The 22939-nt window shown below is 33.6% G+C and overlaps 1 protein-coding gene across 3 annotated transcripts in view; it reads right to left on the bottom strand.

Annotated features, from left to right (window-relative positions):
* Positions 1-521: 521 nt before the first annotated feature.
* Positions 522-22939, bottom strand: part of LOC142343999 (uncharacterized) — an 82451-nt gene continuing 60033 nt past the window's right edge. The window contains exons 8-15 of one of the 3 annotated variants that reach the window (XM_075395434.1): positions 15514-15729; positions 14979-15017; positions 6020-6148; positions 5459-5721; positions 4928-5060; positions 4194-4352; positions 3552-3760; positions 523-1372 (exon numbers count right to left, since the gene is read on the bottom strand). In XM_075395434.1, the coding sequence (XP_075251549.1) occupies positions 1162-1372; positions 3552-3760; positions 4194-4352; positions 4928-5060; positions 5459-5721; positions 6020-6148; positions 14979-15017; positions 15514-15729 (1359 nt within the window). In that variant the 3' untranslated portion in view covers positions 523-1161. Of the gene's footprint in view, positions 1373-3551; positions 3761-4193; positions 4353-4927; positions 5061-5458; positions 5722-6019; positions 6149-14978; positions 15018-15513; positions 15730-22939 lie in introns of all 3 variants that reach the window. The other 2 variants (XM_075395435.1, XM_075395436.1) reach the window with 2 other exon arrangements.

The raw sequence follows: 22939 nt of genomic DNA, 5'->3' as shown, positions 1-22939 counted from the left end.
AGAACGGGGAGGGCTGAAAAGACTCGCCATGCGCAGAACCTCTAATGAAATTTAGTACCGATTCACTGAACTTCATACAAAAATATGAAAATTGTCTTTTCAGTATTGAACGGAAAAGACTTTGTAAATTGTAATTTTTTGAACTAACACGAACTGGTTAGAGGTTAAACGACAGACTAGCTTTAATACAATGCAGGGCGTTCGATTTCTTTTCCATTCTCTGGCTGCTTATTTTAAGAATTTAACTTACACTTTATAAATAAGGGAACATTAAATTGTTTTGTTTTTAGGGAGCATGTCCATGTTAACAATTACATTCAGTTTTCAACTTCATGCGCGATGAAAATCAAGGTCAGACAATTAAAAATCTGTTCACACCTGAACTTTGTCAGCAAGTTTTTGTTATCGCATGCATGTAATTTTGCTCAATGTTTTGTTTAAAATTAGAAACTTGTCACGCGTAGGACTTGAAAAATTTGAGTGTTCAATACGCTAAAATTTAATTGCATTCAAATTACCGCATGATTATTTGAAAATTAGCGCGAAATATTTGCCCGCTAATGGAAAAGATACCACCAATTCCTGTCTAATGGATCTTTCACTTTTAACATTTTAATCTGATAATTCTACTATTCATAAAACTGCGCCCAAAATTTAAGGGGGTTCGAAGAATAAAAGGATATGATATTACCAACAAAAACAGTTCATGGGAAATCTACCAGGTATCTAATAAAGGGCTGGGCATACAAAAATTTTATCGGGAACAAATTCACTAAGAGGCACTGGGATTTTATACAAATTTCAACAAAATTACATATATTACACGACTGATTATGCCTCTTATTACACAAAATACAATGATATAATTCATAAACACAAGTTTGAACACTTAATGAGTATTATTGAATCAATTCTACGTAAAACATAGAGTTAAGCTCCTCAATAACCATTCAACTAAATCACATGGATAACCTTGAGAATTCCTTTTCCACAAAGCTCAATAACGGCAGCAAAAGCTGCAAATCAAGAGAATTTTGTAGATGGATTTTATTTAATAAGTGGAGTCAGGGAAAGCATTTCAAGACACTTTTAGCAAAAAATAAAAATCTTTAAAAGACGGCTACAGGAATTCATTATTGTTTAGAGTAGCCATTGTAAATGTTATTTAGTTGCTGAGTAATGACTGCTGGTGGACGTTGTATTAGAAGCAGCAGGGTTTGTTTTGGTGGTGGTTGTGAGAAGTTTAGCCATAGTTTGCTCATTCTGAATTACAGCTGCCTTCTTAGCCCGGATGAGGTCAGTAGTCTCGCCCACCTTCTGGTCCAGAAACTCCAGCCCTTCCACCAGGGGAGCTAGTTCACGCTCTGTTCTCCTGAAGCAAGCCCGATTGTTCCAATGCATTGCAAAAGAGCGTTTTACGCAAAAATACAAAACAGATTTATCAGACAGCAGGTAGATAACTAAAAAGTAACCGCCATTGAGCCTCTACTAATATTGGGATGAAAACAAATAGTCAAGAAGTCTCAATTGGGTGAGAGTTTTACATTACACAATTATCCTGAGAACCATTTCCAAAAGGAAGGCAATTGAACTTAATAAACATAACCGACTAACGTCGGGCGAATTGCCCTCAAACGACCAGCTAGCGGTTGGCGTTGGTAGAAGCCAGCTGGGGTTAGGGATGCCAGCACTAGAGGGGGGGGGGGTGGGGGTGACCGGCCGGAGTGTGTGTGTGTGTGTGGGGGGGGGGGGTGGTCGAGCGATGACGCGGTAGGGTTGCGAAGGCTAGATGAGGGGGGGGGGGGTTCAAATCGACAGGTGGTGGAGGGTGTTGAGGGATAGGGTAATGGGGGGGGGGGCTGAGGGCGGGGGTGACTGAGAGGGTCATACTCCTAGGATTAAGAACCGCCCTTCATACCACGAAATTGTCTCCTCAAAACAGTTTTGGTGAATCGCGTCCGTAGAGTAGAGTAAAGCTTAGGGCTCTAAGAGAACTTCATGCCCTCCGAGCGCTAGCTGTTTTATCCCGTTTTTTGAGGACGAAAAGTCAAATGGGTCACACGAAAAATCGGTCAAATGAAAAATCTCATAAAAAGACCACAGGACTAATATAATTGCTACAAACTTCGTTTGAGAGCATTTAAAAATACCATTGACCAGATCCTCTACTCAACTCTGATAACCTGAAGCTCTATGACTTGATGACTGGGCTTTATTAGATTATCTGCCTTCCTATCATCTTGCCTGAGAAAGCATTCACTCAATTTCTCGAACCAATTCTAAACCCCACTCAGTTGAAACAGTCAGGTACGTCAGAAATCAAGCGTCATGACAATGACTTGTGTATAACGAAAATCGAGATGTAAAGTATGATTACATAAGCATAGTAGGAAGAATTCCGGAACTACATCGACACCAGGAAAGCGAGACAAACAAAAACGATCTCAAACCATTACTGCAGCTAAAAATTTTGAAACTATATAACAACTGAGAAAATTTTACTAAATTATTTATTTAAAATACGTATAACCGCAAAGGTTTCTGTAATGAAATATAGTAACAAATAATGCGGAGACAACAAATCAAACAAAACAGAACCACACAACCTCAAAATACGCAAAACGAAAAATCTACAAAACACCATTCAAACAACCTTAACAATATTACTGCAATCAATTAAAACATTTTAGGCAAAAAATTTAGTTAACACAAAAAACTGCTAAAAAACCTCGTGTGAAGAGAAATTTCAACCACTTAATGAAACTTATTCACACCTAAATTTTTATCAATCAGCGCTATGAGCGCAATAACCACTCTTCTTCGCTGTTTGGCATTCAAATGGCGACAAATGGGGGTATCTGCGGAATTTTCTTTTTTAACATACAACGAAATTATCGATTAGTTAAGACACTCCAAAATTGTAGACATGGAAAAAATTGTAGTTCAGTTTTGGACTATTTAAATTTGATTTTAGTTGGCAAAAAATTAAAATAGGTGTGTCCAATTAAATTTAAAAAATTGGAGCTTGCTTCAAACAAATAAAAATTTTGACATCTAAAAAGGAAAATAACAATTTGACATCAGTCAGTTCAAGTAATAGCTATATAAACAAAACGACTAACGTTAGTAGAATTGCTCTCAAATGACTGTCCAAGAATTCCATTCACGCCATGAACTTAAGCTTCCTCGGCAGTTTTGGAGAATCCCACACTTAGAGAGCAATGAGGCTCTTAGAGAACTGCTCTCTAGTTTTACCAGTTTATCCCGTTTCTCAAGACGAAAAGTCACGAAAATTCAGACGAAAAAAACGGCAAGACGAAAAATCAGCAGCATAAAAAATACCAGGAATAATATAATTGATACAAAGTCCGTTTAAGAGCACCAAAAATCTTAGAGAAAACTAGACTCCAATATTTGCACAGCAAGCTAGATTTTCTTTTTAAAGATCGGTTGAACTGAAACTGGTAATAATTTGGCACCAATGAACACAATATTCATCTCTAAAACGAGACCTCTCTATCATGACGTCAGCTTTGCATTCTACTACTAACTGTTTCTCCCTGAGAAGCATCTGGTTGTTCTTCCCAATCTCGGCTGTCCAGAAGTGTAACTCCTTGTGCATAGTGTCCACATCCTCCTGCACATAGTTCATGATCTGTTTCAGAGGGGCCGCACTCTTCACAAGGGTCTGCAACTTCTCCTGCAGGGCTTTCGTCCGCTTCGCTATAGCCTCCTGCTCACGTGAGATCACCGTCTTGTCCTTAAATGTACATCTCAACAGCTGAACATTTGAACTAATATGGTTGGCCATAACTATAATAGTAGAAGTGACGTATAATGTATACAAAACTCCAAGAAGGAGTATCCAAAATCCTATTTGTTTTCATCATAAATTGAGCAAAAGTGTCTTTCTTTTTGACGATCACACACGTCATACTATTAATTGGATTTTTTGAAAATTAAACAGTTTTTTTAATCAAGTTCACTGTGACAAATACAAGTTAAAATTTTGTTAGAGTAATAACTCTAAAGAACTTTCTTAGAGAACAGCTAAATAGTTGGAGCACAGTTAGAGCCATTCATGAATTTCAGAGTGTTTTGATTTCCGTGACAAAATAACTTCAATGTTTGTGAAAATTTAAAACTAATTCAAATTACAAAGTACAACTAGGTCAACTGGAAAGAGCACTAACAACTGTGACTTGAGTCTTGGCAGATGTGGCTGCAGAGTCGTCTTTGTTCTTGGTCTCTAGAATCTTTTGGACCAGACCTCCGTGCTCCTCCCCTCCCCCACTGCCAACATCCCCCATTGCACCAGGAACATCTCCACTGTACCCATTCCCCATAGCACCCTTCAACACCATTCATCAATTAAACAGGAAAAAAACAGATTACAGGGCTTAGCTTAATAAAATTTTTGAATATTCACTTTTCGTATGAAACGAAACTTCTGCAAGCTCGTGAAAACGAACAAAGCAATAATTTTTTGCCACTGACAAGAGCATCCCTAGGCATTGCGTCTATATGTGCCACTATTACAATAAAATATCAAAAATAATGACGTTCTTGTTAGATGTTCATGGGAGACTCAAAGTCAAAGTCAAAGAGCTTTTAATTGGCAATAGCCTGTTTTTAATCTGAAATCAGACTCAGGCTGCTAGATTTCCCAACTTGTGACTGAGTGATACAGAAAACCAGAAATTTACATTATATTAGATTTAACAACGACAGACGGATTTTATCATTCTAAATGTTCTACTTCAGTTTCCTAATCAGCTAGCTAACTTGAACCCATCCTAAATCACGGAATACTGCAAAAGATTATCTATCTCCTGTGCAAAAGTAATAAGCTGATAAATGGGGCGGAGGCAGATGGATTCACGTAAGGGTTCTATGACTAAGAGATTAAAGAATTTAGATGTCTTACATGCATAGTGTCTTGAGTGACAATGACAACATCATCATCGTCATCTTCATCATCTGAGCTTTCCACTCCCGCAGCAGCTTTCTTTGTGGGCTTGTCGTATATTATCTGTGTCGCCGAGTCCCCACCTTGGCTGCTGCAAACGATCAAATTAACATCAATCCCATACTTCCGACGGAACTTGAGAATAAATTCGATAGAATTTTAGCATCAAGTTTTATATCAAATGCCAGCATTTGAAACTCACAAAACGTTGCACAGTGAGCAATTCATCTTCACATAACATTTTTTATAGATTAAAAAGTTCAAAAAAACTTCAACATTTATAGTGAACTGCGATTCCCGAATATTTAGTGCAGTTTAAAACAAAGCAGAAAACTCAAAAACAAAGCAAACAGTATGAAAACTTGAAAAACTTCAAAAAAAGTCTACAAAAAAAGTGTACTTCAAAGGGCCTCTATCAGAACGATTGTTTATTTGAAAAGAATTGAAACCATTGCATTAAAAATATATGAATTATCATATCGCTTTTACCTTATGAATGCTTTTTCAGTAGTAGAATTCGCTGGGTTCCTCTTGCGAGGTGCGGCAGGTCTTGAGCTCATAGGTCTCGGCATGCCACCCTGTACCAATTGGGAGGAGGAGCCCTGACCAGAGGCTGTGGCTGCACCCCCTCCTCCGCCAGAGGAAGCTTTCTCTTCTTTGGGAGCTGGAGGAGGGACGCGTGAGGCTTCGTTAGTAGGGGACTCCTGTTGTTCATTTTCTTCTTGTAATGGGGAGCCAGTGCTCGGTTGCATCTGCAATAAAATTAAGACTGCAAAAGCTGTCGACATCAAAAGTTTGATCAATCGCTTTCCAATGTTACTCTCTGTTAAGATCTTGGTCCTTTCCCATCATAGGTTCCTTCCACAAAATCATACTCCCCACATTATAGTACATTACGTGCATTATTTTTACATAGTAACATGCTATATAACAACACATAATTTGTAACTGGGGGTCATAAAAAACACTGGGGGCTGAAACAGAATAGATCCGAACAACTTTAACAGTAAAACTGCCATATTATCAAACCACAAGTGTTCACAGCCTCACCTGTTGTTCAGAGCTGTTATCTTCTGCACCATCTGAGTCCCCATGCACTTGTCTCCTCCTGTGTCCTTTGGCAGAAGAGGGTCGCTTGAACGTCTGTGAGGGAGCTTGTTGCTGCTGGTCCAATATATCCTGCAACAGAATATGAATATAGTTATTTAATGCACAGCACGGGCAATGTGTGTTCAACGTAGTCCAACCCATTCCGTACACTCAAAAACGTGCAAGTATCATTACCTAAAAGTTCAGGTAAGTTTTCCTGAGCTGTGCAGGTAATTTGGCATTTCTGCACGCTACCTGCATTTTACCTGCACATACCTGAAATTTCGAGCAATTTTACCTGAGAATTGCAAGTATTCTGTCTGCACAATTTAAATATAAACTCTAACTCCAAAATCATCGGGCTATGCAAAATGATTTTTGGAAAAAAAACAATATTTTCGTGAAAGTACCTACTGAAAAGACTAAATTGTAGCAGAATTAAAGGCTCAAAAAAGTTTAATTTCTCTGCAAAACAGGTTCTTTACAAAATGGCAAAAAAAACATTCAAGGAAAAAACAAAAAAACTATCACGATTGTTCCCTAAATAGCCGGAGGAATTCCGGAAGCGACTCGAAGCGTCAAAACTTTGCTAACAAAACCGTAATTGCAGCGGAAGCCACTACCTTTTGTATTAACCCATTAACTCACTATCTCTCCAGGTCTGCTCTAAAAATTGGTGAAACTTAAACCACTGTCAACAAGAGAAACAAAATGCAGCAAAATTTTATATTATTGAAAACGTTTCGTAACGTTAAAAAATCCAGAATAATTAAGGTGGTCAAAAACGTGATAGTCTGAAAAAGCTGGCAAGGTTATCAACAGACCTCAAATAATTCATGATTCTAATCTGAAAAAGATCGCGAAAGCAAACGGCAGATAATAATCTTAGAAACTAAGTTAAATCTTTTCAAAAAAGACAGCTCAAATTTAAGTATCAGAAAACACCTATAATTACATTTCTAATCACTGCGATCAAAAACAACACACACATACTGTACCTTTTTGTAAATAAGCTAGACAACATGATTTCATACTAAATCAAAAATAAAATTGATCATAGAAAAGACATCAGCAGCAGAAGAATATTCAAAGGCAAAAATTGTTTAAATTAATACCAAGGCCGAAAAGCTGCAATAAATAGTCAGAAGTGGAAATTTTGGAAGAAGCTTGTTATCAAACTCTCAGTACTGAATTTGTTGAATGAAATCAATTGCACACCAAAGAAAGGACGAAAATCTAAGAAAAAGCTGAAATCGTTCATTTTTTACAACTGAAAAAATCAATATACCGAAAATAAATTTAGGTGCCAGAACAAAGCTAGAATGATACTAACTAGAATATGGGCACAATGTAAGGAACACCGTAACAAAAAGACTTTCTTGATTTTTGAATGTTAAAAATCAATTTAAAAAATTCAAGAAAAACGAAAACATTTCATTGTTCAGCATTCAAGACAGAGAAAAGATAACTAGTCATCCGATACAGAGATCTATCCTCCAGAAGAGACCAAAAAATATGAAAAAGCAGAATTTATAAATAAGAAACATTGAAACATTTTGCAAAAAAATGGTCAAAGAACTTTTAAGTAAAGACTGCATTTATGAAAAAGTTTTCACTGTTTTCTCAAAACTTAACGCCAAAAAATGATTGAATTTTTATTGAAACGAAATTAAAGTCCCTCATGTTGCACAAAAAAACTTTAGCAATAACAACCAAAATACAAACGAAAAACTGACGAAAATCGGAAAAAACTACCAAAATCGGATTATCATATGTACAATTTTAAGGAACAGAATTACATCGAGGAAGAAAGAGGCGCTGAGTGTAGGAATTATCAAAGAGAAATTGCCATATTAACTGATTTTTGACAAAAAGACGGTTAAAAGATCCAAAAAAGAAGAAATTAAAAAAAGCCAAAATTTAACTAAAAAATCAAGAATTATATGCCAATTTTCAACTTGAAACGCATTTTCAGGCTCTGCAAAACACTGTGGCATCAATTTCCGAGGTTGACACTTCAATATAGTATCAAATAAAATTTATTTCTACAAGGAACCAAATTAAAAGCAAAAAATTGGGCCATTTGACAAAAAAACGGCTAAAAACGGTCATCTATATGTGCAATTCAGTCAAGAACTACTTTTCAAAGTCAAAAAGTCATTCACTAAACGCAGCGCATGATCAAAAAATTTCTCTCGCTTAGCGAAAATCTGTTCACCAAGACAGCTTTTCTCACTTTCGCTTTTAGGTCAAAATGCCGCGTGATCAAATCTACTTCCTGTAAAAAAAAAATCCGAGAAAACCAATACTCCTCTTCGAGTCGTAAAAAAACCGAGAGAAAACCAATACTCCTCTTCGAGTCGTAAAAAAAACCGAGAGAAAACCAATACTCCTCTTCGAGTCGTAAAAAAACCGAGAGAAAACCGATACTCCTCTTCGAGTTGTAAAAAAACCGAGAGAAAACCAATACTCCTCTTCGAGTCGTAAAAAGACACACACGTTTACAATAATTGCTATGAACTGCGTTCAAGAGCGATTAAAAACTGAAAGACTAAAATTGACGTGTAATTCGAAAGTCTTTCTGGATAGAGCCCATTCTACGCATTAAAAATTATTTAAGGAAAAGATTAATAGAATGATAATTTAGAGGTTGCAAAATTTTCTCTCAATTAAAAAAATCGTTCCAAAAGATAGTAATTATTTACAAATGATTTGAATACAATACATGTATCAGCCATACGTTGGAAATTTGTTTTTCAAGTTCTGGAAATTTTTGTTTCCTTTTCTGAAAAGGAAAGCGTTTTACAAGCAGACAAAGTGACCCACTGATGTATTTCCTGAAAATTCTCAGCACTTCAATTTAATTCCAAAAATTAATGCTGAAAATCCGTCTTGTTTGCTTTAAATTGTTAACAAGTGTATTTTTTGCATCGTGTTCTCAGAAACCAGTTCAACTGTTTTTCTAGACTTTCAAGTAAATTTTCGCTTATTTATGACAAACGTATAGCTAAAGAGTTTGAATGATACATTAAAGACATTATAAAAGCACAAGACCTGATCGTAGTTGTATTCTACTGGAAATTGCTCTGATAGATTTTACGCTTACTGCCATTATTTTAAGGATATTCTTTTTTCTTTGTGAAACTAGTTTTACGCCTACACAATTCATAACTGTAGACACCTTAAGATTGAAACCACTAATATAAAAAAACACTCCCTTAGAAATAAATTCACTCAGCTGATAGTACTTACAGCAAGCGAGGTAATTGGTAACTTAAATATTCAACGATTCTGTTTTCATCAAAATAATATTTTAATCTCAATGCCACTTATGATAACTCTCTTCTTAGTTTGCTTATTTTTTTTTCTATCTTTATATAGGCGGCTATGTAGGTGCTAGTGCCAAGTGCTTTAATGTATGAAGACAGAGTTATCGTTGCAATTTCCTTTCTAACAAAGGCTTTTAATTGCAAGTTTCGCTAAGTGTTATTCGGAGCGCGGGTTCGGTAAAAACGCTCATTTTCTGCTACAAGTTTTTTATTCCAGTATTCTGGTAAGCAACTGAACTGTAATGAGCAGATTCGTCTGTGTGATTTTCAAGATAAAAAATGCGTGCTGTATAAACGTACAAAAGTATTTTTCAACCAATCAAAATTCAGCATCGTCATATTACGGCTCTTTAGAAAAAGCGGAGGCGATGGGTTTCGATCCTTTAATCTTATGATTATAAACAGGGTTGCCTAGTGTGCTGCGCCAAGTGGATCTTAATTAGTGGTGTTGTCAAATTCAGGGGATTTACTAGCCTAATTAAGTATAAATGGAAAGCAACATCAATAGTGGTTTGTCCTAAGTTTTTATTGAGTATTCTAGATCAAAATGCTGAAAGTTTACTTTCTGTTTGCTCTTATTTGGCCTCTTGTTTTCTCATCTGATGTATGCGAAGAAATTGAGCTGGGGAACGCGACTGCTGTATGTTGTGAAAAGAATACATTCCGCGTTTGCCAAGTTGACGTGAGTTTCATCCCATCTCTGTCGCCATATGATAACTTTCTTCTTAGTTTACTTATAATTTTTCTAGCTTTTTAGAGGCGGCTACGTAGGTGCTAGTGCCAAGTGCTATATTGTATGAAGACAGAGTTATCGTTGCAATTTCCTTTCTAATAAAGGCTTTTAATTGCAAGTTTCGCTAAGTGCTATTCGGAGCGCGGGTTCGGTAAAAACGCTCATTTTCTGCTACAAGTTTTTTATTCAAGTATTCTGGTAAGCAACTGAACGGTAGTGAGCAGAATCGTCTGCGTGAATTTCAAGATATTAAATACGTCTGTATAAATTTACAAAATTCTTTTTCAACCAATCAAAATTCAGCATCGTCATACCACTTTGTTGTATTTTTGCATGATCAATTCTGCCACTGTCTGTGTAATTTATTTTGATATGGGCTAAATGGACGATGCTGCAGCAGAATTTGTTCAGATCGGAGCTGACATTATTGACATTAAAACGAAATGAAACTGGGCGGCCGAGTATTGTGCTTTGAAGCACACCCTGTTTAACTGTTATCCAATCAGAAAAAGTAAGGTTAACTTTAAAGGGCCACCGTAGACGTTCTTAAATTGTTCTAGAAAATGAAATAAAATATTTCTGAAGCAGATAATATGCGGTCCTACGGTTAATTGAGCAAATAATTCTGCTGCTAGGACGGAACAAAGTGTGATTAAATGCGGAAAACACACCAACCATTCTTCCTTAGTTACAACACCAGCAAAATAGCAGCAGAATGGTTGAATTATTGTTCCACTATCATCTTCAAAAAATAACCGAGCAAAAATAACCTTCTGACCAAGAACACAATTTGATCACGAAAAGTGACAAAAGACACCATAAGTATCAGCTACAAATCATTTTTAATGTTTCTTCCTTGCAAAATTATTTTTAACTTAAAGCAAAAAGTGCGTCAGAACGCTCATACTTTTGAAACCATAGACAGTAAAAATTGAATTAATCTTCTTAATAAAAGACAATTAAAAAATTAAGCACATTAGGCAAAATTTCGGTAACAAAAGTCACACAACGATCAAATTTTGAAAAAAAAACAGGTAATCTTTGTCTTATAAACATTTCACTGATTCAGACTGCAACTCACCGGCAATGGCGCTTCTCAGTTCCAAACTTTTAACAACAGACAAATAGTACAAGTTTCCGTTACTGCAAGAATGAATGAATAACAATTATATCTGAGCCAACCCAGTGAAACGAAACTTGAAACAGCTTGCCATGTCATGCAAGATCTTGTTAACTCGTGCAAAAACTTGAAACATCTTGCCAAGATCTTGATAGACAAACATTTCTTGGAACACCTTGATAAGATCTTGACAAGATCTTATCAAGACATGTCAAGAACTTTTTTTGGCGTAACTTGATAAGATCTTGATAATTCTTGACATACAGAAAATTTTGTTTCCGAGCAACCCGGAATGAGGTGGCGGAAAAATGAACAGGGAATACAGAGAAAAATCAGTTTTTCTGCATAAACTTGTTTTTGGGGTAATTTGGATCATTCAGAAAAAAGTTTGTTCCGTTGTGCGTTGAATAAGGATCCCACGTCATGTGAAGAGCACTTATAAAACATTCATTACCCTCATTTGCTTGTTTTGAAGTTTGGCAAGCAAAAAATTCACGAAAATTGTTGAAATCTGCAGTCAGTTTGATTCTAATTTCTGTCAAAATTTCATCATAATCTAGAAATAGTGTGAATGTTGCCGCTGGTGATAAGTTTTAGTGTTATCCCCTTAAATATAACATTGAAATTGCTTGGCTTAAAACTAGTTTTAGCAGAAAGAATGCTTGGAGCGTAATATAGGAAACTGTGACCACAGAACAATGATTCCCTCTGTTTTTTCACATTACGAAAGATTTTTCTTATTTAAGCTAGACTTTTTCTCCTCGGATTCTCGAATCCGCTTCTGTTGGTCATATATCAATAAAAGTACAAATCAAACCCCCGACCCCGAAAGATGTTTTTAAATCACTTCAAATCAGTTCTTTATGGATTGCGGCACAAAACATCATAAAATTATGAAAGGAGATAGTCTTTAAACAAGAGAGGGTAAAATGGATCAAAGACGCTTTTCGGTATAAAATCAACTAATACATGTTTTGGGATATACAATTAGCAAATAAACCACAGGACACAAACATTTCAAGGATAAAACACAAAATTAAATTATCAAGTAGAACTGTAGAATTGTTATTTAATATCAGGCGATTACTTTAATTATTCCTTAGAAAAACATTTTGAAGTCGTTTGTCTCCTGCTCTCCCTAATTGCAGTTGTCTGACCTATGGCCTTGCTAAATTTGATATTTGATTTGAATGAAAGGAGTAAATAGCGATCAGAATATAGTCATTGCTCTTTTCCTCAATATTATGTTTTTAAATTGCACTCTTCAAGATTTTTCTTATTTAAGCAAGCCTTTTTGTCCTTCGATTCTCGAATCCGTTTCTGTTGGCCATATATCAATAAAACCCACAAAGATTGTTTTTTAAATCACTTCAAAACATTTTTAATGGATTGCGGCACAAAGCACAAAAAATTATGAAGGGTGATACTCTTTAAACAAGTGAGGGTAAAATGGATCAAAGACGCTTTTCGGTGTAAAATCAACTAATACATGTTTTCGGATTTACAATTAGCAAAAAAACAACCACAGGGCACATCCATTTCAATGACAAAACGCGAAATTAAATTAGCAAGTAGAGCTGAAGAATTGTTACTTTAATATCAGGCAATTACTTTTTTTAATTCTTAGAAAAATATTTTGAAGTCGTTTGTCCTCTGCTCTCGCTTATTGCAGTTATATGGCATACAGTCCTGCTGAAGTTTGATTGCACGACAGTCGTAATTACCGATCAGAATGTAGTGATTGCTCTTTTCCTTAACATTATGTTCTTAAAATGCTCTCTTCAAGAATTTTCTTATTTAAGCTATCTTTTTGTCCTAGAATTCTTGAATCCTTTTCTGTTGGTCCAGTATCAAAAAATATCGTTGAAACAAAAGACCGAAGCTTTTAATTCACTTCAACCCATTTTTACTTTGATTACGGCACAAACATTGAAAAAATTGCTTAAAAATTCTATCGGAGTGTAAAAATTCCAAAAAAATTTGAATTTTCAAGAGAAAATAGTTTTTTTGAAAAATTTCAAGCTGGATTCTATTTTTGAGACATCTAGAGAAAAAAAAAGCTTATATCTGACTATTAATTGGTATAATCCGCGTTGAAAATGTATACCAGGACGGCTGTTTTGTTATAAAAGGATTGTATCTTTTTTGTGATATCGTAGTTTGGAGAGTTAGGTGTACTTTTTCTTCCAAATTCTAGCCTCTTTTTTGATTTTCTCTCTAAGTGGTCTTTTTGCGGCCCTCTGACGTTCGGGACCAGTTAATTATAACTATTAGACGTCTTTGTTTCCAAAAAGAACCAGATTTTTGGTATACTTGGGTCTTGTAGCAGATAACATTTCTTTGGGTCTCAAAAAAAATCTGTAAAAAGCCTTCAATTTTTCGAGGTGTTGTAGATGTACGATTTTTTCATTTTTTCCGTTATTTTTATACTTTCCTGCTTTGTACTATTGGTACCATTATCAAATTGTTTAAGAACTCTATCAGAATGTGGAAATTCAAAAAATTTGTTATTTTCAAGAGAAAATCATTTTTTGAAAAATTTCGTGCTCGATTCTAATTTTTTTAAAGACATATAGAGAATAATAAGCTGATATCTGACTGTTAAACGGTATTACCGGCGTTATTAATGTATACCAGGACGACCATTTTTGTTATAAAAAAGATGTTTTTATGTGACTTTAGTGGGGGCCTTCCCGATGGCGGTCCTGTATAAGGTGTGTACTATGTACATACCGAGCTAGCACCCACTTAAAAATTTAACTATACTGGAAAAAGTAGGCTCAATTGTTGGTTGATAAACTAACGGGAGCTGAATTTTCCGACAATTCTTGATAAATCGTGCTTAATCACATGAATTCGTGCTAATTCTTGTTTGAAGGTGCTTTTTAATTTTTACGACTTGGTATATCTTGCCATGTCATGGTTAGTCTTTCTTGGAAATCTTGCCAAGATCTTGTTTTTTGATAACCATGCAAATATCATACAAGTTCGTACATATCTTGATGTTTTCTTGCCTTGTAACATGGCAAGATCTTGGCAAGATTTTCCATGTTTTATCATGTTTCTCATCATGGCTATCAAGTTTCGTTTCACTGGGAAATAATTTAACATAAATTATTGACACGGCCATGCCTCGGCGGTTTGTGGGACTCTATATCAAACTATCAAAACCCACCAGGGCATTAAATTATCCCATTAAATTAGATAAAAATGCTTGTATTAAAAACTTATAATTTGCAATCGGACTAATGAACACAAAGATCAAATGGAATTGATTGGGTATTTTAGCAAATTGAACACTTAAGCAGCAGGAAGCGGCCATGGAAACAAGACCAGCCGGACTCAGATAAATTGCAAAAAAAACCTGTACTTGAGAACAAATCATAGGAAATGAGGTCAGGTAGGAATTAAACTCAGGCGCGCATAAGCCAAAGCAAGTGCAGTTTCACTTTGAGCTCCTTTTAATTGAGCTGGAAATAGAGAGTGCTTTTAGACTGATAATAATTTGCATGGCCTAATAATGGGAGGAACTACCCATTACAATTTAAATAAACCTTTATAATGGGGTATAACAATCACTGACGGAGGGCTATATTATTCTTATTATTCTACCCGAGGCGAGGGGAGGGGGAGACTTGGAACCGTTACTTTTAGTTATAAATTATTCGCTTGATATACTGTCAAAATACTGTTGATAAAAGTAGTAACGTAACAGACAACACAAAATAGGTCACTTACTTCTGAAGCGTGTTCATTAGTCATTTCTGCATCTGGTGGCTGAAAAGGAAAAGAACAAGCGTTAGTTAGTGAGAAAACATTTAAGAAGTGCAACTTGGAGTTAAAACAGAAACTACATCTAAATGGTACACAGGGATGGCTAGATATACAACAAAGTTGTGACAAAAAGTAACTCATTTGAAGCCGTGAAGTGAGACAATTGGTGGTAATGGGTGAAGGTATGCCAACAGTCGCCAAAAGCAGTTACGATTTCAAATTTTACGATTTCAAATTCAATTGATTACATTTAATTTCACTGAAGTTGAATTTTCGAAACTACATTACTTACAAGCAAGCATTTATTTAATGATGATAAATGTTTTGGTTGATTTTGAGAACTTTTGCGATGTGCATTTTGGCTGTGCACGTTGCAAAAATTCTCGAAATTAACTAGCTAATTTATAATTACGAAAAGTTTTTTTGTACTTCATTTGAATGAACAAATTGACAAGTGAAATGCTCAGAAACAGTGAATAAAAACAATAGCGCATCTTACAGCTCTGTCGCCACCAGTCTCCTTCTCGCTCTTATGGTCTTTGTTGGAAGATCGTGACTTGTGTCGGGATGATCTCTCCCTTTCCTTATCTGCCCTGTCACGTGACTCCTTTCTCCCCTCTCCTCCGTCCGCTGACTGGTCTCTGTTCTTAACTTCACTCTTCTGGTTGCCTCTGTCGTCTGCAGGTGAAATGTGGCCATTCGTAGCACTCTTCTCCTGAAAAAATTCAGTTGATAAAAATTGTCAACAGACGGCCAAAAAGTTAAGTGGAAAACTTTTTAAAACGCTAAAAAAATTAAAACAGCCCCCAGATAACATTAAAAATGGCAAATTTGATTAAGTAGCGTTTAAAAAATGGTATAAAACAATAATTCCAGGATCGGCTCTATGAGCAGGTCTAAAAAATGTAGAAAACTGCAACAGCTGTTGTATATATCTTTACGTTCAGTTAATAACTTCAACAAAAAAACTGCAGCAATACAAAATTTAAACTGTCCAGTAAACATAGACTAAAATTCTGAGCATACATTTCTGGCTGTCGAAATGAAACGACAAATTCAGCCCGCAAAAAAACGAACCAATTTTTTCATATTCGACTATTCACCTTTTTCTTCTGGAAAAATTTTGGTATAGCAAACATTGGCCAATCATAATTAACTACTGTGATTTCTTTAATATTACATTTTGAAAAATCATATGGCTAGAATTTTGACCTTTGAAATCTACTATGGAATAGCACTGCGCAAGCCTTTTTCCCAGGAAAAGTAAATATTCGAAAGTATAAAAAGTGTACACGACATCACGCTATAACAATTAACACTGCTAATAGCCAAATACAGTAGTTTAGTACAGGTCTATAACAGTTAACAATGTTAATGAATAGCCTAATACACTAGTTTTAATACACGTCTAAAACAGTTAACAATGTTAATGAATAGCCTAATACACCATTTTTAATACACGTCTAAAACAGTTAACAATATTAAAGAACAGCCTAATACACTAGTTTTAATACGCGTCTATAACAGTTAATAATGTTAATGAACAGCCTAATACACTAGTTTTAATACACGTCTAAAACAGTTAACAATGTTAATGAATAGCCTAATACACCAGTTTTAATACACGTCTAAAACAGTTAACAATGTTAATGAACAGCCTAATACACTAGTTTTAATACACGTCTATAACAGTTAACAATGTTAAAGAATAGCGTAACACACTAGTTTTAATACACGTCTAAAACAGATAACAATGTTAATGAATAGCCTAATACACTAGTTTTAAAAAACGTCTATAACAGTTAACACTGTTAATGAAGAGCCTAATACAATAGTTTTAATACACGTCTAAAACAGTTAACACTGTTAATGAATAGCCTAATACATTAGTTTTAATACACGTATAAAAAAGTTAACAATGTTAATGAATAGCGTAATACACTAGTTTTAATACACGTCTAAAACAGTTAACAATGTTAATGAATAGCCTAATACACCAGTTTTAATACACGTCTAAAACAAATAACAACGTTAATGAACAGCCTAATACACTAGTTTTAATACACGTCTATAACAGTTTACAATGTTAATGATCAGCCTAATACACTAGTTTTAATACACGTCTAAAACAGTTAACAATGTTAATGAATAGCCTAATACATTAGTTTTAATACACGTCTACAACAGTTAACAATGTTAATGCACAGCCTAAAACACTAGTTTTAATACACGTCTAAAACAGTTAACAATGTTAATGAATAGCCTAATACACCAGTTTTAATACACGTCTAAAACAGTTAACAATGTTAAAGAATAGCCTAATACACTAGTTTTAATACACGTCTAAAACAGTTAACAATGTTAATGAATAGCCTAAAACACCAGTTTTAACACACGTCTAAAACAGTTAACAATGTTAATGAACAGCCTAAAACACTAGTTTTAATACACGTCTACAACAGTTAACAATGTTAATGAATAGCCTAATACACCATTTTTAATACACGTCTAAAACAGTTAACAATATTAAAGAACAGCCTAATACACTAGTTTTAATACGCGTCTATAACAGTTAATAATGTTAATGAACAGCCTAATACACTAGTTTTAATACACGTCTAAAACAGTTATCAATGTTAATGAATAGCCTAATACACCAGTTTTAATACACGTCTAAAACAGTTAACAATGTTAATGAACAGCCTAATACACTAGTTTTAATACACGTCTATAACAGTTAACAATGTTAAAGAATAGCGTAACACACTAGTTTTAATACACGTCTAAAACAGATAACAATGTTAATGAATAGCCTAATACACTAGTTTTAAAAAACGTCTATAACAGTTAACACTGTTAATGAAGAGCCTAATACAATAGTTTTAATACACGTCTAAAACAGTTAACACTGTTAATGAATAGCCTAATACATTAGTTTTAATACACGTATAAAAAAGTTAACAATGTTAATGAATAGCGTAATACACTAGTTTTAATACACGTCTAAAACAGTTAACAATGTTAATGAATAGCCTAATACACCAGTTTTAATACACGTCTAAAACAAATAACAACGTTAATGAACAGCCTAATACACTAGTTTTAATACACGTCTATAACAGTTTACAATGTTAATGATCAGCCTAATACACTAGTTTTAATACACGTCTAAAACAGTTAACAATGTTAATGAATAGCCTAATACATTAGTTTTAATACACGTCTACAACAGTTAACAATGTTAATGCACAGCCTAAAACACTAGTTTTAATACACGTCTAAAACAGTTAACAATGTTAATGAATAGCCTAATACACCAGTTTTAATACACGTCTAAAACAGTTAACAATGTTAAAGAATAGCCTAATACACTAGTTTTAATACACGTCTAAAACAGTTAACAATGTTAATGAATAGCCTAAAACACCAGTTTTAACACACGTCTAAAACAGTTAACAATGTTAATGAACAGCCTAAAACACTAGTTTTAATACACGTCTACAACAGTTAACAATGTTAATGAACAGCCTAATACACTAGTTTTGATACACGTCTAAAACAGTTAACAATAATAATGAATAGCCTAATACACCAGTTTTAATACACGTCTAAAACAGTTAACAATGTTAATGAATAGCCTAATACACTAGTTTTAATACACGTCTAAAAGAGTTAACAATGTTAATGAACAGCCTAATACACTAGTTTTAATACACGTCTAAAACAGTTAACAATGTTAATGAATAGCCTAATACACCAGTTTTAATACACGTCTAAAACAGTTAACAATGTTAATGAATAGCCTGATACACTAGTTTTAATACACGTCTAAAAGAGTTAACAATGTTAATGAATAGCCTAATACACCAGTTTTAATACACGTCTAAAACAGTTAACAATGTTAATGAATAGCCTGATACACTAGTTTTAATACACGTCTAAAAGAGTTAACAATGTTAATGAATAGCCTAATACACCAGTTTTAATACACGTCTAAAACAGTTAACAAAGTTAACGAACAACCTAATACACTAGTTTTAATACACGTCTACAACAGTTAACAAAGTTAATGAACAGCCTGATACACCAGTTTTAATACACGTCTATAACAGTTAACAATGTTAATGAATAGCCTAATACACCAGTTTTAATACACGTCTAAAACAGTTAACAAGGTTAATGAACAGCCTAATACACTAGTTTTAATACACGTCTAAAACAGTTAACAATGTTAATGAATAGCCTAATACACCAGTTTTAATACGCGTCTAAAACAGTTAACAATGTTAATGAATAGCCTAATACACTAGTTTTAATACACGTCTAAAAGAGTTAACAATGTTAATGAATAGCCTAATACACCAGTTTTAATACACGTCTAAAACAGTTGACAAAGTTAACGAACAGCCTAATACACTAGTTTTAATACACGTCTATAACAATTAACAAAGTTAATGAACAGCCTAATACACCAGTTTTAATACACGTCTATAACAGTTAACAATGTTAATGAATAGCCTAATACACCAGTTTTAATACACGTCTAAAACAGTTAACAATTTTAATGAACAGCCTAATACACTAGTTTTAATACACGTCTAAAACAGTTAACAATGTTTAAGAATAGCCTAATACACTAGTTTTAATACACGTCTAAAACAGTTAACAATGTTAATGAATAGCCTAATACACCAGTTTTAATACACGTCTATAACAGTTAACAATGTTAATGAATAGCCTAATACACCAGTTTTAATACACGTCTAAAACAGTTAACAATGTTAATGAACAGCCTAATACACTAGTTTTAATACACGTCTAAAACAGTTAACAATGTTAATGAATAGCCTAATACACCAGTTTTAATACACGTCTAAAACAGTTAACAATGTTAATGAATAGCCTAATACACTAGTTTTCATACACGTCTAAAAGAGTTAACAATGTTAATGAATAGCCTAATACACCAGTTTTAATACACGTCTAAAACAGTTAACAAAGTTAACGAACAGCCTAATACACTAGTTTTAATACACGTCTATAACAGTTAACAAAGTTAATGAACAGCCTAATACACCAGTTTTAATACACGTCTATAACAGTTAACAATGTTAATGAATAGCCTAATACACCAGTTTTAATACACGTCTCTAAAACAGTTAACAATTTTAATGAACAGCCTAATACACTAGTTTTAATACGTCTATAACAGTTAACAATGTTAAAGAATAGCGTAATACACTAGTTTTAATACACGTCTAAAACAGATAACACTGTTAATGAATAGCCTAATACACCAGTTTTAATACACGTCTAAAAAAGTTAACAATGTTAATGAAAAGCCTAAAACACTAGTTTTAATACACGTCTAAAACAGTTAACAAAGTTAATGAACAGCCTGATACACCAGTTTTAATACACGTCTAAAACAGTTAACAATGTTAATGAATAGCCTAATACACTAGTTTTAATACACGTCTAAAAGAGTTAACAATGTTAATGAATAGCCTAATACACCAGTTTTAATACACGTCTAAAACAGTTGACAAAGTTAACGAACAGCCTAATACACTAGTTTTAATACACGTCTATAACAATTAACAAAGTTAATGAACGGCCTAATACACCAGTTTTAATACACGTCTATAACAGTTAACAATGTTAATGAATAGCCTAATACACCAGTTTTAATACACGTCTAAAACAGTTAACAATTTTAATGAACAGCCTAATACACTAGTTTTAATACACGTCTAAAACAGTTAACAATGTTTAAGAATAGCCTAATACACTAGTTTTAATACACGTCTAAAACAGTTAACAATGTTAATGAATAGCCTAATACACCAGTTTTAATACACCTCTATAACAGTTAACAGTGTTAATGAATAGCCTAATACACCAGTTTTAATACACGTCTAAAACAGTTAACAATGTTAATGAACAGCCTAATACACTAGTTTTAATACACGTCTAAAACAGTTAACAATGTTAATGAATAGCCTAATACACCAGTTTTAATACACGTCTAAAACAGTTAACAAAGTTAATGAATAGCCTAATACACTAGTTTTAATACACGTCTAAAAGAGTTAACAATGTTAATGAATAGCCTAATACACCAGTTTTAATACACGTCTAAAACAGTTAACAAAGTTAACGAACAGCCTAATACACTAGTTTTAATACACGTCTATAACAGTTAACAAAGTTAATGAACAGCCTAATACACCAGTTTTAATACACGTCTATAACAGTTAACAATGTTAATGAATAGCCTAATACACCAGTTTTAATACACGTCTAAAACAGTTAACTATTTTAATGAACAGCCTAATACACTAGTTTTAATACGTCTATAACAGTTAACAATGTTAAAGAATAGCGTAATACACTAGTTTTAATACACGTCTAAAACAGATAACACTGTTAATGAATAGCCTAGTACAGTAGTTTTAATACACGTCTAAAAAAGTTAACAATGTTAATGAAAAGCCTAAAACACTAGTTTTAATACACGTCTATAACAGTTAACACTGTTAATGAATAGCCTAATACACTAGTTTTAATACACGTCTAAAACAGTTAGTTAACACTGTTAATGAATAGCCTAATACACTAGTTTTAATACACGTCTATAACAGTTAACACTGTTAATGAATAGCCTAATACACTAGTTTTAATACACGTCTAAAACAGTTCACAATGTTAATGAATAGCGTAATACACTAGTTTTAATACACGTCTAAAACAGTTAACAATGTTAATGAATAGCCTAATACACCAGTTTTAATACACGTCTAAAACAGTTAACAATGTTAACGAATAGCCTAATACACTAGTTTTAATACACGTCTAAAACAGTTAACAACGTTAATGAATAGCCTAAATTACCAAATTTAACACACGTCTAAAACAGTTAACAATGTTAATGAACAGCCTAATACACTAGTTTTAATACACGTCTATAACAGTTAACAATGTTAATGAACAACCTAATACACTAGTTTTAACACACGTCTAAAACAGTTAACAATGTTAATGAATAGCCTAATACACCAGTTTTAATACACGTCTAAAACAGTTAACAATTTTAATGAACAGCCTAATACACTAGTTTTAATACGTCTATAACAGTTAACAATGTTAAAGAATAGCGTAATACACTAGTTTTAATACACGTCTAAAACAGATAACACTGTTAATGAATAGCCTAGTACAGTAGTTTTAATACACGTCTAAAAAAGTTAACAATGTTAATGAAAAGCCTAAAACACCAGTTTTAATACACGTCTAAAACAGTTAACAATGTTAATGAACAGCCTAATACACTACTTTTAATACACGTCAATAACAGTTAACAATGTTAATGAACAGCCTAATACACCAGTTTTAATACACGTCTAAAACAGTTAACAATGTTAATGAACAGCCTAATACACTAGTTTTAATATACGTCTACAACAGTTAACACTGTTAATGAAAAGCCTAATACACTAGTTTTAATACACGTCTATAACAGTTAACACTGTTAATGAATAGCCTAATACACTAGTTTTAATACACGTCTAAAACAGTTCACAATGTTAATGAATAGCGTAATACACTAGTTTTAATACACGTCTAAAACAGTTAACAATGTTAATGAATAGCCTAATACACCAGTTTTAATACACGTCTAAAACAGTTAACAATGTTAACGAATAGCCTAATACACTAGTTTTAATACACGTCTAAAACAGTTAACAACGTTAATGAATAGCCTAAATTACCAGTTTTAACACACGTCTAAAACAGTTAACAATGTTAATGAACAGCCTAATACACTAGTTTTAATACACGTCTATAACAGTTAACAATGTTAATGAACAACCTAATACACTAGTTTTAATACACGTCTAAAACAGTTAACAATGTTAATGAAT

This window comes from Convolutriloba macropyga, chromosome 8, assembly GCF_964194025.1.
Source record: "Convolutriloba macropyga chromosome 8, txConMacr16.3, whole genome shotgun sequence".
In the NCBI taxonomy this organism is placed as follows: Eukaryota; Metazoa; Xenacoelomorpha; order Acoela; family Convolutidae; genus Convolutriloba; species Convolutriloba macropyga.
The sequence above is the reverse complement of the archived record's forward strand: the minus strand, read 5'-3'. Positions and strand labels throughout refer to the sequence as shown.